Here is a 17,013-nt window from a genome sequence, read left to right as displayed (position 1 = left end):
TTAATAATGATAGTGAAATCATGTTACTTCATTATCGTTTAGGTCATCCCAACTTTATGTACCTGGGAAAACTGTTTTCTCATTTATTTATTAATAAAATTCTACCTCTTTTAATTGCGAATTTTGTCAACTTGCCAAACACACTCGCACTTCATTTCCTCGATTATCATACAAACCCACTCGTTCCTTTTCTCTGATCCATAGTGACGTATGGGGTTCTCGTGAAAAAATATTTCTGGGGCCCAATGGTTCGTATCTTTTATTGATGATCATACACGGGTGACATGGATCTATCTTATGCATGACAAATTAGAGGTAGGACCAATATTTCATGCATTCTATCAAATGATACTCACTTAATTTGACACAAAAATCCAGGCTCTAAAAACATATAATGCACGAGATTTTATCAACACATCACTAGAGAATTTTCTTACTCAACATGACATCCTTCACCTTTGCATGTGTGTTGATACTCCCCAACAAACTGGGGTTGCTGAGCGGAAAAATCGTCACTTGTTGGAGGTAGCCCGATATCTCATGTTTACCACATCGGTCCCTAAATGTTATTGGGGCGAGACAACATTAACCGCTGCCTATCTCATAAATCGGATGCCCTCTCGTATTCTGGGTTTCCGTAGTCTAATTGATGTCCTCCTTCGCTCCTTTCCAAATACCTGTACACTCTCTTCAGTTGTCCCTACCAAATTATTTGGTTGCTCCGTCTTTTTTCATATTCACAAACAACACCGCAGTAAATTAGACCCAAAATCTATCAAATGCATATTCATAGGGTTTTCGACCAACAAGAAAGACTACAAGTGTTATTGTCCTTCAACTAAAAAGGTCTACAATTCTATAGATGTCACATTTTTTTAGCATCAATTATACTACCAAGGGTCTGTCATTCAGGGGGAGAGTAGTCGTAGTGAACAACAGTCCTGTGTTCCTTTACCAACTGACACGGGTACCTCACCGACTGTCAGACCTCCTCCATCTCCTATTCAACCTCCTCAGTCTACACAACCCACACCTTCTCCTATTCAACCTCCTCAGTCTACACAACCCACTCCTCAGGAACTTCGGGTTTATACAAGATGAAACAGAACTGCTGAAAGAATAGAGAACCTAACACCGCTTCCAGCTGCTGTCCAAGAATCTAATCCGGCTCCAAAATCCTCTGAAACTCACTTAGGTACGAAATCTATAGACACTAGTGATTATGAGCTTACCCCGCCTATGAAAGATGATTCTGATGTTCCTTGCACTCAACATTCTATTGCCCGATTTGTTTCATATGAGAGGTTATCTCCTCCCTATCATACATTTGTAACTGCTATTGACAGCATAAAGGTTCCGAATTCTATTCAGGAAACTCTCTCACACCCGGAATGGAGAAAAGCTGTGAATGAAGAAGTTGCTGCACTAGAAAAGAGTGGAACGTGGTTTGTGTCTGATTTGCCCAAGGATACGAGACCAGTAGATGCAGGTGGTTATTTGCCATCAAATGTAAGACAGACGGAAGCATAGATCGATTAAAAGCCCGACTAGTTGCAAAAGGTTATACTCAGTCATACGGAATTGACTACCAAGTTTGCCTCAGTAGCCAAACTGAACTCCATTAGAATCCTACTCTCCATTGCAGCAAACCGAGACTGACCCCTTATGCAACTTGATGTCAAAAATGCATTCCTTAATGGAGATCTTGAAGAGGATGTATACATGGATTTACCGCCTGGTCTTAAAGGGTCATTCCCTAGTGGCAAAGTATGCAAGCTCCAGAAATCTCTGTATGGTCTCAAACAATCTCCTCATGTTTGGTTTGCCTGATTCACCAATTTCGTAATCTAGGGTTTAGGGTTATACTCAAAGCCAGACTGATCATACAATGTTCACAAAAAGATCCGGGAAGAAGATTGCTGTACTTATTGTGTATATGGATGACATCATTCTTACCGGTGATCACACTGAAGAATTGACAAAGCTGAAGAAGTTCCTAGCCCATGAATTTGAAATCAAGGACCCCGGAGAGTTGAAGTTCTTCTTGGGAATGTAAGTTGCAAGATCTAAAATGGGGATAGCCGTAACTCAAAGGAAGTACACATTGGACCTATTGAAAGAAACTGATATGCTTGGATGCAAACCAAGAGATACTCCAATAGACCCGTATAAAAAGATTGGAATGAAAAATGATAATTTACCTGTCGACAAAGGACGATATCTGCGGCTTGTTGGAAGACTAAGTTACTTATCCCACACCAGACCAGACATAAGTTTTTCAGTAAGTATAGTAAGTTAATTCATGAACTGTCCTACCGAGGAACATATGGAAGCTGTCAACCGTATTTTAAGATACTTAAAGATGACACCTGAGAAAGGATTATTGTTCAAAAGGAATGATAGTCAAAAGGTAGAAGTCTTTACTGATGCTGACTAGGCAGAAGATATATCCACCCGACGATCAACCTCTGGGTATTGCTCGTATGTATGCGGCAATCTATTGACATGGAGAAGTAAGAAACAATCGGTGGTATCTCGGTGTAGTGCAGAAGCAGAATACAGAGCACTGACGCTTGGTATTTGTGAAGGAATGTAGATCAAAAGATTTCTCAAGGAGCTTTGAATTATGTGAGAAAATTCTATCAAGATGTTTTGTGACTAGGAGTGTAAACGAACCGAACACGAACGAACAAAGCTTGTGTTTGTGTTCGGTTCGTTTAAAATTTAGTTTGTTTGAAATAAGCTCGTGTTCGTTTCTTAACGAACAAGCCGAACACGAACCGAACACGAGCTGTTCGCGAACGACGAGCCAATTTGACATCTCTAATATTAATATATAAAAATAATATTATATATTAATTATATAACTTATATTATATAAATATACAATATCTGTATTAGTATATTACTACTATAGTATATTAATATTATTATTATTATTATTTTATTATATATTATAATTTATAAAATTTAATGTTTTAAAATATAATAAATTTTTTATATATAATTATTTTATATTATTTTATATTTCAAACAATAACGATTCGAACACGAACGAACGCATCACTGTTCGTGTTTGGTTCGTTTAACTAACCGAACGAAAAAAATTTGTTCGTGTTTGTCTCGTTTACTTATCGAACGAATTGAACACGAACTCGTTGACGAACCGAACACGAACTGTTCGCGAACAACGAGCTTTTTTGACAGCTCTATTTGTGACAATCAAGCTGCAATCAGTATCGCAAAGAATACTGTTCATCATGACCGAACGAAACACATTGAGATTGATAGAAACTTCATTTTAGAGAAGGTGGACAATGAAATCATTGAAGTGGTCTATACTCCTTCTAGAGATCAAACCGCAGACATTCTCACCAAGACTCTCCCTAAGTCCAGTTTTGATGAGCTAACCAACAAGTTGGGCATGTACAATCTGTACAACCCACCTTGAGGGGGAGTGTGTAACTACGTTTACTATTATTTACGTTATTCTATTTAGTACTTGCTATATTTTATCATGGTATAAAAAGAGTAATTCCTTTATTATAGGTGTTTATGTTTATTTCATAATAATAGGAATTACTTAATTGTAGGAAGATTTCTTTCCTCTTTTTATCTCTTGTACTCGCTTATTTATAGGCGAATTATCTATGTAGCGAATTATCTATGCGAATTATCTATGTATTCAGTGAGAAAAAAAGTTATTCAAAATTCACATATGTAAATGCCACTTTTTTTTCCTCTTGAAAAAGTGGCAGATAGTTTTCTTACAGCTATTGCAGTCTGGTATATTTGATTGTAAAAAGCTATTTCTCATTAAAAAAAAATTATAGAAGACCGCAATATAGTTATAGCCAAATAGAATTGTAATAGTTATTTATAAAACAAAGTTATGAAATAACTGCCCCTTTATGCTTGCCGGTGCTGCTGAAAAGTATCAAATTTCCCTGATATGCGTTCTTTGGACCCATCACTATTTAATCAATTTCATGAGTTCTTAAAAGGAATAATTTTTGTTCTGCATGATTCAGGATTTCATGGCACTTCTAGCTTACGAGGAGCCTGAAAAATCACCCATGTTTCATCTTCTTGGTTCTGAATACCGGCAAAGTATTGCTGACAATCTGAATAGAGCCGTTCTTGGTATATTATGAAATTTTACATATCATCACAAATTTGTTTCCCTTTTACATCCCCTGCAATATTTTGGTGCTCAATAAAAAATTTCCCTCCTTTTTGCTACCTTTTTGATATGATTTTCTAAAGTGATCAGCTTTGTTCCCATGGACAATGGCAGCCCATGCTAATTTACCTGCTTATTCTTCAATGGAGAGGTTGATACAGCAAGCAACTGTGACCAGGCATTATCTGCATCAGGAACTCGGCAAGGTACGTAAAACCCAGTGCTTTATTATGGCCCCATGGGGTTTTCTCTTTTCTCCATGCTTTTCTTCCTTGAATGATCTGCTACTTGAGTAGGGGTATATATGAGTCGAGTTGAGTCAAACTAGAGCTATCCTCGGCCTGAGTTTGAGATTGATTATTTAATCAAGTTCGAGCTTGAGCTTAAGCTTAATTATACGTTTTGAGCCGGTTCACGAGCTGGTATGTGTAATATGAAAGAGAGAGAACAATATTAATTCGGTCTGTTGTTATAATAAAATGACAAATAGAATGAGTATTTTGTAGATAATTAATAATAAATCACTTGATTTAAAATATAAAGTTTATATTTTAAGCATTTTTCATGATTTAAAGATAAAGTTTTAAATTTTAACATATTTTTTTGTATATTTTATATTAATAATTTTTTTTAAAATGAACTGGCTCACGAGCTAACAAGTCGAGTTAGGGCGGGCTTGAGCTTGGCTTGTTAGCTCATCGAGTTTAGTTTACAAGCCACTTAAGAAGTTGAGCATAAGCTGGCTCACGAGTCGACTTGGCTCAGTTTCGTCGCTATAGTTGAGTATTGTATCCTTGAATGACTTAGGGTTTGTCTTGGACAACTACTGTTGTTTGAAGAAACAACCGTGAAACTGTTGCAGAAGAAACAACATTTCAACAAACTGCGGTTGCTATTACAAATTTATTTTATTTTAAAAAATTTAGATGGCAGCTTTTGACAACCACCATACTTTAACATTTCAAGTTGAAAAAATCAATTTCGTACCACATAAATTTCTAAAAGCAAGAAGAAAGCAGTTTCCCAAATAAAATTATGGTGGCGGTCTGAAAAGCGAAACAGACAAAAAATTGTCCCGAAAAAGCTCTTAGTCTTGATTACTGGTAACTTTTTGTTTACTTTTAGCTATATTAATGAATTATTTGATCTCCTTACGCCCACCCGAGTGAAACCCACCTTGAATTATCATGCAAGAAAGAATGTTGATTGATGGTCCAATTTGGGCTATTGCAGCTGTCTGTAAAAATAATTATAGAATTGTTGCAGACAAAACAATTTTTTTTTTTTTTGAAATCTGTTATAGATGTTTGAAAAATTTGTTGTGGAATTGTTGTGGGGATAGCAAATTTTCTTAAAATCTGTTCTGGATATTATAGATTTTTCTCTTCAGAAAATGCTAGATAGAAGCTTTCTTATAACTACAGCACTGTAGTATTTCTTGTTAAAAAAGTTCTTAGTAGTAGAAGTACGCTAGCTTTTTAGAAAGCAAATCTATGACAAGGCTGATCAAAACGGCCCTAAGGCTTTTGTTCTTTCTAATTGCTCTTGTAGTGAGAAAAGCAACCCACAAAAGCAGTTACAATATGGATTCCAGCTTTTTCACTATTTTTTTTTTAATATTTTACCTTTAAAATTCTCCGCGGAACGGACATTTCCATCCGCGATCTAAAATGATAAAAAATTATCGTTCCGTTGAAACAATTTCGAGAGATGTTGCTTTACCGAACAAAAACAATTCCATGCATAGACATTCACTGCAACAGAAAGAGCTTCACTGCCTTCTCAAACGAGAACTTTGATGATCTCAATTTACATGAGTCGTGGATCAGCGAGTTTGATAAAGAATCATTCTCAGGATAATAAGAATCGCAAAGATCTGAAAATCGCACATGTAAAATAAAATTTTCAATTGTTTTTGCAGGATGGTCCTCCACCCTTCTCATTGCAGGCATTCTTGAAGAGCTAGAGGAAGATTTTTTGCGCTCTAAGCACTGATGTTTCCTTTCTCGAGTGGACTCTATTTTCACTGCTACTGATGATTTCCATGAAGGTAAATAACATAGCGCTTAAAAGAAAACTTATTCAGGTATATATTTATCTTCTTCAGCCTTAACGAAGTTTGCAGCAAAAAATGGTTTCATATGATTCAGATATGGTGTTTTCGCTTCTTTTTTTTTGTTTTTGTTTTGGAAGATTAAAGATGTCTCACTCTGTAATATTTACTTAGAACCGCCCCCCTTTGTAACAGACAATGCAGTTGTGATAAAATTTTCCTATATTTAATTCTGTATTGAAGGTTACTTTTGTAATTAGTCAGTCTCTAAGGTGTTGCATGTGACTTTTCCTATGAAACTTCTTGCATGGTTTTAAGTTAATTTTTGTGATCAATTTAATGATGATGGGCCTTTTTTTGTTAGTTAGCTTGTAAATATGTTTAAATTCATCTTCAAATGGGGCAATTACATAGAGATCACCCAAAACTTGCTATTTACAAATCAGCCAGCTTCTTTCATTCATTTTTCAAATTCTCACGCAAATATCAAAATTCATGATAAAAGCTCAAACCATATTTCCATTTTTATCAAATTATCTATAGTTTGATCATGACAGACATAAATACATTTTCGGTAATTAAAAAAAAATCACATTAATACTTAATATGTAAATATCAATGTTTTGGGCGTCTGTATGTAATTATCGGTACTCAATAATATCAAGGGGATAAAAAAAAAATAATTATTTTTATTTGTGGCATTATAAGGCCCAATTGAGTCAAAGCAATCAAATTTAAAAATGTTTATAATATAATCACAAGTTACTTGAAATTTAAAATACTTATATAAATATTATTAGCTATTAAATGAGATGTTTGACATTAAATATAATTAAAGTAATAAATAAAAATTATTATTTGAATTTAATTCTCAAATTGACGACATTAATGATGTGATAATTAAAAAGTAAAATTGCATCAATTGTCATATTCGAACTTTAGAATGACAAATAAAACAAATATAACAATTAAATTGGGGGGCATTTACATACATAGCACTCAATTAATAAAAAAAAAAGGACAAATGTTTTTTGATTGGACGACAAATTTTTTATTTTACATAAAAGTGTTATTATTTTCATTAAATAATCAATTATATCGTTTATTTACAAATCAACCATACTTTTCCATTCCTTTTTCAAATTTTCACTGAATATCGAAATTCATGGTTAAATAAAAAAAAATCATATTGGTGGATTTGCAAATATAAAAAATTTTGGTGGTCTTTATGTAATTTATTTTATTTTTAAATGTTCAGATAAGTTTATATATATATTCGAACGCCTATCGTCAGAAAAATAAACGGGGGATAAGTTTGGTTCCCTAAGGGAGCGATCAATGGCGCGGCGGAGGGCATCGCAGCTTCTACTCGCTTGCGAACGCGGTCCTTCAGCACTGTTTCGATCATTAGATTTCGTCCCATCCTCTGGTACTTATAACCTAAACCTGCTTTCCATTTCATTTCGCTTAAACGAGATCCCTTCTCTCACACGAACTCGAGAATTTCTTGTATGCCTACTTGGAATTTTGGACGACAAACCATTGTGCTGTTTAAGAAGGATTTCTAAGCTGTTTTGAGAAATTGGATGGTGATTTTAATGTCAGTTGTAATGGTTCAGTTGGCTTTTGAATGTACAGGAGTACTTTTCGTTCAACAACTGGTGTATATCTCTTCTCTGGTTATTGTTTTTCCTAGAGCATGCTTTGGTGATTAACCGAACTTGCTTGTTGCTTGATTTTTTGTTCTTCTAAGTTTGGAATATGCTCTGCGTTATCTATATTTACTTAAGGCCACGGGGGGCAGCAACTATACTTGTACCTTTGTATAATATGGAGGTTTCTCTCTAAATTTGGGCAAAACATTTCATCTTTTTCATTTTAAATCCTAGTTCCTACAATAAAAATATTTGAAGCATAAACTCAAAATTTGAAGCCAGTGGATACATATATCATTTTGGGGCTATATGGTACTGAATTTAAGTAGGATTTATTTTAAGAAAATAGTTCTTTGTGTGTGATAATTGAGGGGCTATTTGCTGAATATAGTAGAACAGAAGGTGTAAGGCTATTATATCAAAAATATGAGAGCCATAAGTTGAAAGGTACTGTAATCCTAAGCAAGGAAATGCCTTTGCAATAATGTAAGCCAAATGAGAGTTAAATCGCCTTAAAATATTCACGCCCATTGCTTTTCACTGTGAATTTTTTATTATTGATCATTTGTGTAATTAATATATATGCTTAATATTATTGTGGTGATTCACATGCTAATGTTCTCATGTCATTGCGATTGGGTAGATTCATTTCTTGGCCCTAAAATTAATTACTCTTACATACAATCTAGATGTCGCTGTTGAAAAAAAAAAGAAACCTAGATGTGTCTTGTAAAGTGGATCTTCATTATTAAGCTTATTAGTTGCTTCACTCACTCATATTTTTTTATACAAGTGTATTACATATCAATTGTGTAATTGTTTTTTTCAGTTGAGTAGGTTGTTTGGAGGAGCTTGTTCTTATCTTAATTTAGTGATACAATCATACTTGTGCTTGTTGTTCATTTACTATCTTATTTGCATAATCTATCTATCCACTTATTCTTTTAGGATTGATTTACTTTGAGAAAAGTTTGTGTGCTAGTTTAATTGAGTGTTATATTATTTTTAAGTAAAGTGCCAAAATAGTCCCTTGCTTGTTTACACGGGCCTATTAGTCCCAGAGTCTGTAAATGTCATATTAGTCCCCAAACCATGGGAACTACTTTAGCCCATATTAAAAGAGTTTGGGGACTAAATTAACACTTTTATAGACTCTAGAACTAATATGTCCCCTTACGAAGGGTCAGGGGATTGTTTTAGCTCCTTTCCTCTTTTTTTTTGGTGCTTAATATTAATCACTCACTTTGTAGCAGTACATATCTTGTATACAAATCACTTACACTTTTATAGTTGTGTGCTTATTTTTAAATGTTTATTTACTTTATTCCACCTGTTTGATTGGAGGGTTTCAAATTGAAAAGAATTTTCAAAGAAATTCGTTAAAGTTGATGCACACCCAATTTGCCTCTTTCTTGGTGTGTTCAAACTCCTCAGTCCCTATTTTTGGAGTGTAAACCTTAATTTGGAAAATATTCTTGCAATGCACTAATTTAAGACTTTTTTTTGTTAATATGCTTGTTCCTGGAAAATATTGCTAGATTTTTAGCAGCTTATACTTCTTTGGCAGTTGGGCTTAGCATGCGTCCTCATACAGTAATTTGGTTGGGAATTTACATACACACCACACAATTCTTATGTATTTAAATATCTAACACCTAAAGTTTGATATTTACATTAATAACACGCACACCCCATGTCATAAACTTATGCATGAAAATGTGAATTTCAATTTTTAAAAGGAAATTATGGTTCTATTTTTGATTTGATGTTAAAGATTTGAGTGTTATGCATGTAAATATGAATGTTTAGGTGTTATATATGTACATACTTAAGAATTGCGTGGTATTTATGTAAATGCTCCTAATTAGTTTGCCATTATAGTTCTAATTCATAAAGTTTAAGACTTTTCTCAGGCTTATTTTATGCTCGTGAAAAAGCTGCAGTTCAGTCCTCCAAACACTTTTCAATGTTGTGTAGAGGGATTTATCCTTGGAAATATTTTGGAGCAACTAATAGGCACAGAGCTTTCGAAATGGTTAATATTGGTGCTTTCCATCATAGGCTATTCAGCTCAGGTGCTACACATACGAAGAGGAATCCATCTTTTTCAATAATAAATCCAGATGACATTCTTTATTTCAAGGAGATATTAGGTGAAAAAAACGTTATTCAGGATGAAGATAGATTGCTCACTGCGAATGTTGATTGGTTGCGGAAGTACAGAGGTTCAAGCCAGCTTTTGCTGTTACCTAGAAACACTGAAGAGGTTTGTAGAAGCTAACCAAAGTAGTTTTCTTAGAGACTCAAAAATCTAAGTTTATTTTATCTAATTCCTCTATGGATTCGGTTAGCTGTTTCATGATAGCTATATATATAGTTTCAGAAGAGTCAAACTGGAAGAATAACCGGATATGGTATCTATCGGTTGATGGAGAATGCCAGGGAAATTTAAATTTTTTGAAGCTACATTATGGCATTTGATATATATATATATATATATTATATATATATTTCAATTTGAATACTCATTGTTAAACTTAAAGGACTCCAAATATGAATGTACAGAATACAGAGCATACTTTTGCTGAGAACCATCTTTCTCTTGTACAGGTTCCACTATTGTTCTTTCAACCTGTTATTTCCAATGCAATTCTTCCACATTTCTTACTATTACGCTGTCTTTTGCTTCCATTCTTTCCCATTAACAGTCTCTGTCATCACCTTGCTGTCCCTCTTGTTCTCTCTCATGCTCCCTATCATTCTTCCTTTAGCTCCTCTTATTAGATATAAATTATTTTATTTTGCATGGTTCAATTGAAATGTCTTAATTTTGATATAGAAACCTGCCTTACTAGCTTGTATAGTGAAGCATTGACATGACAAGATAGTTTTGGACTTGCAGTTTAGGTGCTCCGTTAATGTGATTGACCAAAATCTTACGAAATCCCTTTAATATCTAAATTTGTGATTTCTTTTCATAGTAAGATTTATTGGAAACTTTGATGCAAACTGTTCATATATCTTAGTGAAGCAAAATAGCCTTTGCTATGATGCAACGCAGCACATTCTTGACACCACCATTTGTTTGGTGCGACATGTCACAACAAAATGGTGCCCTATTTGCGCCATGTATGGGCATTAACGCACAATGTACTGCCATCAAGATGCACACTAAACTGATTTTTAATATTTAATATGAAAAAAGTATGGGAGCTGTATGTACATTCATGCAATGCAATTCTTATATATTTACATAACTAAACACACAAACTTAGCATTCACTCATATAACCCGCAAAATTTCAACTTCGTATTAAAAATATCACAAATACATTTTTCTTAAATGAAATACTTTTCATGCATATGTTTTGATGTTCTTATGATAAACAATGTGTATATGTAAATATTAACTATAGTTGTTAAATATGTAAATATATAAGAATTTTGTGGTATGTAGGTAAATTTCACAAAATTAATATCTATATATATATATATATATATATATAGAGAGAGAGAGAGAGAGAGAGAGAGAGAGAGAGAGACCTCTCAGGTCGGGGGGTTTGAATTCCCTCTGACATAGTTGGTCTTAAGGAGGCGACACTGGAATTGTTAGGCACATTCAGAGTGGCTGGAGTCTCCTATGATAGCATCTGGTCATTTCTTTAATATATACATATATATAAATTTTGAAATTCTCTACTCCTTAGCAACTGTTTACGGTAAGTCTCTCAAGGTTGATAGTTCTACGCTTGTTGTCACCACACCCTCTGTGGTTTGTGTGTTAGTTGAGAGAGATATCACCCAAATAGCTCCAGATGAGGTATGGATTAGATCCAATCACATTGGGTATTGACAAAATGTTGAAATAGAATCACACCCTCCATATTGCTCATGTTTGGCCGCAACTCTACTACTTGTCATTGTTTGCATCCTCACTTAAGGGCGGATATTGTTAAAGTTCAGTAACTTGTTCAAAAATCTATTCATGCTGAATTGGGGTGGACGTCTTGCCACCTACCATATCTACTGAGGAGGTGCAACCCGACCCTATTTCCAACACTGTACATACCTTTGCTCATCTACATGACGTTTTTCCTAATGGGAAAATTTCTGATGATCCTCCTATTCAAACCTTGGTTGTCTCAGATAAAGAACACCATACCAAGCCGTTTTACCCCTGGATGCTCCTGCTCTTGAACACTCTACTCTAGCCGTTGGTTTGGAGCATAGTACTCGGGCGTCATTACAGACTTCACTTGCCCTAGAACCTATTACTGATGTTACTGGTGACAATCTTGCTACTGCTTCTCTACCACCTCATCAGGTCGAGCAAGATGTTAATGTTACTCAAGCACATGGGGTTTATGATGTGCAACATCCTACACCTGTCCGACCATCCACTGATCAGATGAGTTAATCTTCGGATGAGGAATGACAAATTTACACATCCAGAAGGAAGAATAAGAATGGAGACCTACTTGAGCTCAGAAATCTGATGAATGATACTTTGGTTACTTTGGGTAATGGTACGCACCTCACCAATTTGTTAGCCGGCTCCCTTCCAAGAACTCAAGGCAGAGCCATGACTAAACTGAGTCGTCCCTAGCTTTTTGCTCGCGTTTGTGGATTTTTGTTTTTGTGATCTTAGATGTATCTTCGCTCTTTTTTTTTTTTTTGGAATTTTGTGTGTGTTGTATCGTGTCGGTTGTGTCTTTTAGGCCCACTCATACAACTTATCTGTATCTTTCTTGTTTAATATATTAGCCCTTGGGTTTTTTTCAATATATATATATATATATATATATATAGAGGGCGTAATTTGCTTAAGCCAAAATCGTGATAGTCAAAGGTCCAATCATGCCATCCAACGACAAACCATTGTCATGTTTGCATGACGGTGCAGGTTGCTATCAACAAGTATGAAAATGCTCGGCAGTAAAGTCTAGGACCCGCAATCTTTTTCCTAAGTGTCATATTACTCTATATACTGCTTTAAAATGTCTACAACATTATTATATTAGCTCATGAATAATCTCAATTATTTTTTTGACATATTAATATTACATCCATATTTCTTCATGTTATCATCATCATTGTCAAATTTATCTCCTCTATCCCTGATTAGATTTTTAAATTATTAATTTGCTACTTGAGATGTTGTCTGTCTTTTAAATGGTTTTTGACATATGATTGCTATCCTATCCTTGTTTTATTGTAAGTTTTTATATTAGTTTTATTGTCCACATTTTTTTTTTTTAATTTTTGGATTTTTTGCCCTCCTTTGGATATGCCAAAGAATCATAAGGCTATTTTCTATCATTTCATTTTTTAATAACACTTCACCATTTATGTAATTTAATTATTTTACACTCTATACTGTATAGCTTGCATGACATCCTTTTTAAACTTATCGTTGTTATTACGCTAAATTTGGTTGCGCTCAATTGTGATTCTTAACACATGACACTTAGTAATTAGTAGTCCATAACCACTTATTTATTTTAATAGTCCAACTTTAACTTTTTATCTTATATTCTTATTTACATTTTCATTTCTGTTATAAGAGTGCTCCATCCGTACATGTAATTATCATTTAGCCCTCTAGTGGTATAGACTGATAATCATCAATTTCACATGTAATTAAGCTATTCTACTAAAATTAACCCTAATTTTGAAGAAAAAAAAATTTCTGTTGTTCTAATTTACATTTATTTATTAGTGACCTCATATATAAGAAATATGTCATCTATAAATAGCTTATGTTGAGTATCTCTTATAAGTATCTCCATAGAAAATACAAGATATACAAATTTAATGTTGATCATTAATATAATAACATACCTTTGAATTTTTTTGTTACTTGACAATTACTACTAATGCATCATTGTTCCATCATACAAATCCTAATAAACATACCCTACCTTTGACTTATAAATTTCTTCTTTACTCTAGATGTAAATCACTGTTTGCAAGCATTTTTATTTAAGTTTCTTAATTAGAGATGGTTTTTCTTAGCCAAAATGTTATTATACCTTGCTTTGATTTCCTTATTATTTTCATAGTCATTCAAAAAATATAAATCAAATAAATGCACCTACTTTAAATGCTAATGCATTCTTTATCTCTCAGGTTTCTAAAATTCTTAACTACTGCAACTCCAGATGTTTGGCTGTTGTTCCTCAAGGTGGTAATACTGGCCTGGTAGGTGGAAGTGTGCCTGTCTATGATGAGGTAATCACCGTGTTATCTACTTCTGTAATTTGTATTCTAGAGCCATATTTCACTTGAACTAGTAAATAATATATTTTTTTTCTTGTTTTTTTAGTAAGGAGAATGACTCTGCGTTATTCATGAGATAAATTACATATAGGAGGTCCCTTTGATATTGGACGTGTTTATGTTGATTTGTATTGTTTCAAAAACTACATTTAGGTCCCTAATATTGAATGCCATTACATTATGTCCTCATGATTATCATGTTAGCTCTTTTTTATACCTAAAATATTCTTACGTTATAAGCTCATCTTGAGGACATCATTGAGTCAACATGAGCCTTTTGTATGGAAATCCCGTCTTCCTCCGTTCTTTGTATTATGTTATATTATGGTATATCAGTATGCAATACTATAATATATTGTACTATATTATACTATAATCTGCTATATTATCATACACTATACCGTGCAATAATCTATTATAAATCAATGGCATCATATTAGAGGCATCAAAGACATAATTCTAATAAATACAATCAAATTTAGGCATGTATACAGAAAAATGATATTACAAGTTCAGTAGCATAAAGTATAGGTAAGGTAAGAACAGAGTTTTTTTTTTTTTTTGGTTTTTTTGTTAAATCAAGGAATGAATAATTTTGGTAAACGTTTATCTCGCTTTTCTATATTTTTGAGTGTTACATTATTAGCCTTTACTTAAACTTAGTAACTACGATTTTAATAGCAATACAATTGTGGCTGTAGCCTTTGGTTTATTGTTAGGGAGATGGTAATGTTATTTATTTATCATTGTCATCTGTAGAATGCAATCTCTTTGTTTCAATGTCATATGGAATTATCAATAGAGGTTGCAGCCTTTTCAATTTTCAATTTTCTTTTAGCTAACAAGATTGAGATATTTTAGTTAAAATTCTATTTGGCCATTACTCAGATAATATAAGGTCGACATAACAGTACTTTTTGGACTACCTTAGTATCGGAAATAGCATCTAAGAAAATATTTCCTTATATTTCAGATAAAACATAACACGCTTTTTCATTAAAAGAACAGTCCATAGAGATTCCCACAATTTGCTACCCATTATAATGACTCATTGACACCAACCCCACCTTAAATTAAATCTTAGGGGATTGTTGATTGTGCTCATGTTCCAAAAGTTATGGGAAGAGAATTCTGTGGATGAGCATGACAATTATTATCGGGAATCCTTACTCGGTTATTAATTAAAATTTCTCAAACATTTTCCTGTCGGTTCCTAGTAGGGTTCATACCCCAGGAATCTGATAGAGGGGATTTTTGGTTTTGTTAACATGATAGAGGTAAATTGATGTGGCACGTTGAAAGGAATTTTGAGGATTTTTTTAGGGTATTTACATACATAACACACAAATCTTATGTATTTACATATCCAATACCTAAACATTCATATTTACATGCATACCACCAAATCTTTAACATCACATCAAATATTCCACCTTCACTAATTTTTTAGACTGAAATTCATATTTTTCATGCATAAGTTTATGAAACCAAGATGATAAAGTGTACATATCAAATTTTAGATGTTAGATATGTAAATACATTAGAATTGTGTGGTATATGTGTAAATTTGTCTTTTTATCACTAAAATTTTATCCATGGAAAAGTATTTTACATTGTGCGCAATGAGAATAATAAAAAAGAGTTGCTATTGTTATTACTTGAAACTCGTGAAGTTGAAACTCCCTTCGCACTTTATTTTGTACCAAGCTTCTTCAATTTCAGCTTCAGTCATTGCAGTACTTGGTTCCCTTTGGGTTAGTGGAAAAAATTCATAGAACAACTATAATTCAGTTTTAACTTCGTAAGGATTATTAAAGATTTAGAATTGTCCTTCGGGAGCCAACATTGACAGTTCACATTTTATCCAATTGATTTTGTAGGTAATCATCAATCTTTCGGCAATGGACAAGATTATTTCTCTTGATAAGGTCAGTTTTCGTGTTACAATGTCTATTATATAGGCACCTCATTTTATCATTTTGTCACGCATATGGCTTTTTTTTTTAATGCTTCTCTATTTCTCTTTGTTCTGAACCTGAGAACCACCACTACAAGAATTATTTTTATGTGCAGTTCAAGTTGTAACAAATAAGAAGTTTGGATACATGGTGCTAATTTTAGGAAACAATTGCATCCTTTTCGTATATTTTCTATTTAATACTAATTATCTACAATTAATTATTGCAATTTCTTTCATTTATAAATTTGTTAATGCTATAAGTACTAGCATTTCTGTATTGGATAAAGCGGCTTTAAATATTATGAGAATACATTAAAGGTCATCGATCGATGGTGATATAATAGACAACATTTGGAGGTTTTAATAACTTATTATTTCCATTCTTAGTTTCTATGCTCTGGCTTTCACATGGTTATGTAAATTATTCCAGCTCTATTTTTCATAAAATATACAAAATAATCGAACCATGGCACAGCTCTTTCTTTGAAAGCATGAAGCAATACTATTAAATTTAGCATATTATATGGGGGTAGGGACAATATAATTGTTGGCGCTTAAAAGGGGGAAAAGAGAGTTTTTAAATGTTTGGGGGTCGCCCGTAAGAAGCTGTCGGTCGCCGGAATCGAAATCCCGTCGCCCGCTTCGGAAGGACTTTTTAATTTACGTATATATATATAATTTTAGAAAAATATGAAATCAAACTGACCTCATATTTTCCATAGTTTAAATGAAAGAGCACTCAACCTCAAATCCTGTATCTACCCCAAGGGATAAACACAAGACTTGAGGGTGAGACTCGATCAAATAAACTAAGAAAGATATGACATCCGTTTGGGTCTGCGAAACCGTTTTATTTGCCGACAAGTTCCCCTATTTAATACAAA

The 17,013-nt window shown here is 33.5% G+C and overlaps 2 protein-coding genes across 6 annotated transcripts in view; both read left to right on the top strand.

Annotated features, from left to right (window-relative positions):
* Positions 1-6,493, top strand: part of LOC110029260 (glucose-induced degradation protein 8 homolog) — a 14,429-nt gene extending 7,936 nt beyond the window's left edge. For 2 of the 4 annotated variants that reach the window (XM_020731472.1, XM_020731475.1), the window contains exons 5-7: positions 4,032-4,143; positions 4,274-4,389; positions 6,105-6,493. In XM_020731472.1, coding sequence (XP_020587131.1) covers positions 4,032-4,143; positions 4,274-4,389; positions 6,105-6,149 — 273 coding nt within the window. In that variant the 3' untranslated portion in view covers positions 6,150-6,493. Of the gene's footprint in view, positions 1-4,031; positions 4,144-4,266; positions 4,390-6,104 lie in introns of those variants that run through there. The other 2 variants (XM_020731473.1, XM_020731474.1) reach the window with 2 other exon arrangements.
* Positions 6,494-7,533: 1,040 nt separating this feature from the next.
* The window catches only part of LOC110029259 (probable D-2-hydroxyglutarate dehydrogenase, mitochondrial), an 86,964-nt gene continuing 77,484 nt past the window's right edge, over positions 7,534-17,013 (top strand). For both annotated transcript variants that reach the window (XM_020731470.1, XM_020731471.1), the window contains exons 1-4: positions 7,534-7,665; positions 9,805-10,157; positions 14,020-14,121; positions 16,050-16,097. In XM_020731470.1, the coding sequence (XP_020587129.1) occupies positions 7,575-7,665; positions 9,805-10,157; positions 14,020-14,121; positions 16,050-16,097 (594 nt within the window). In that variant the 5' untranslated portion in view covers positions 7,534-7,574. The remainder of the gene's footprint in view (positions 7,666-9,804; positions 10,158-14,019; positions 14,122-16,049; positions 16,098-17,013) is intronic.

Source organism: Phalaenopsis equestris, unplaced genomic scaffold (assembly GCF_001263595.1).
Source record: "Phalaenopsis equestris unplaced genomic scaffold, ASM126359v1 Scaffold000552, whole genome shotgun sequence".
NCBI classification, from domain to species: Eukaryota; Viridiplantae; Streptophyta; class Magnoliopsida; order Asparagales; family Orchidaceae; genus Phalaenopsis; species Phalaenopsis equestris.
Note: the sequence above shows the minus strand (reverse complement) of the source record. Positions and strands in the feature narration are given on the sequence as shown.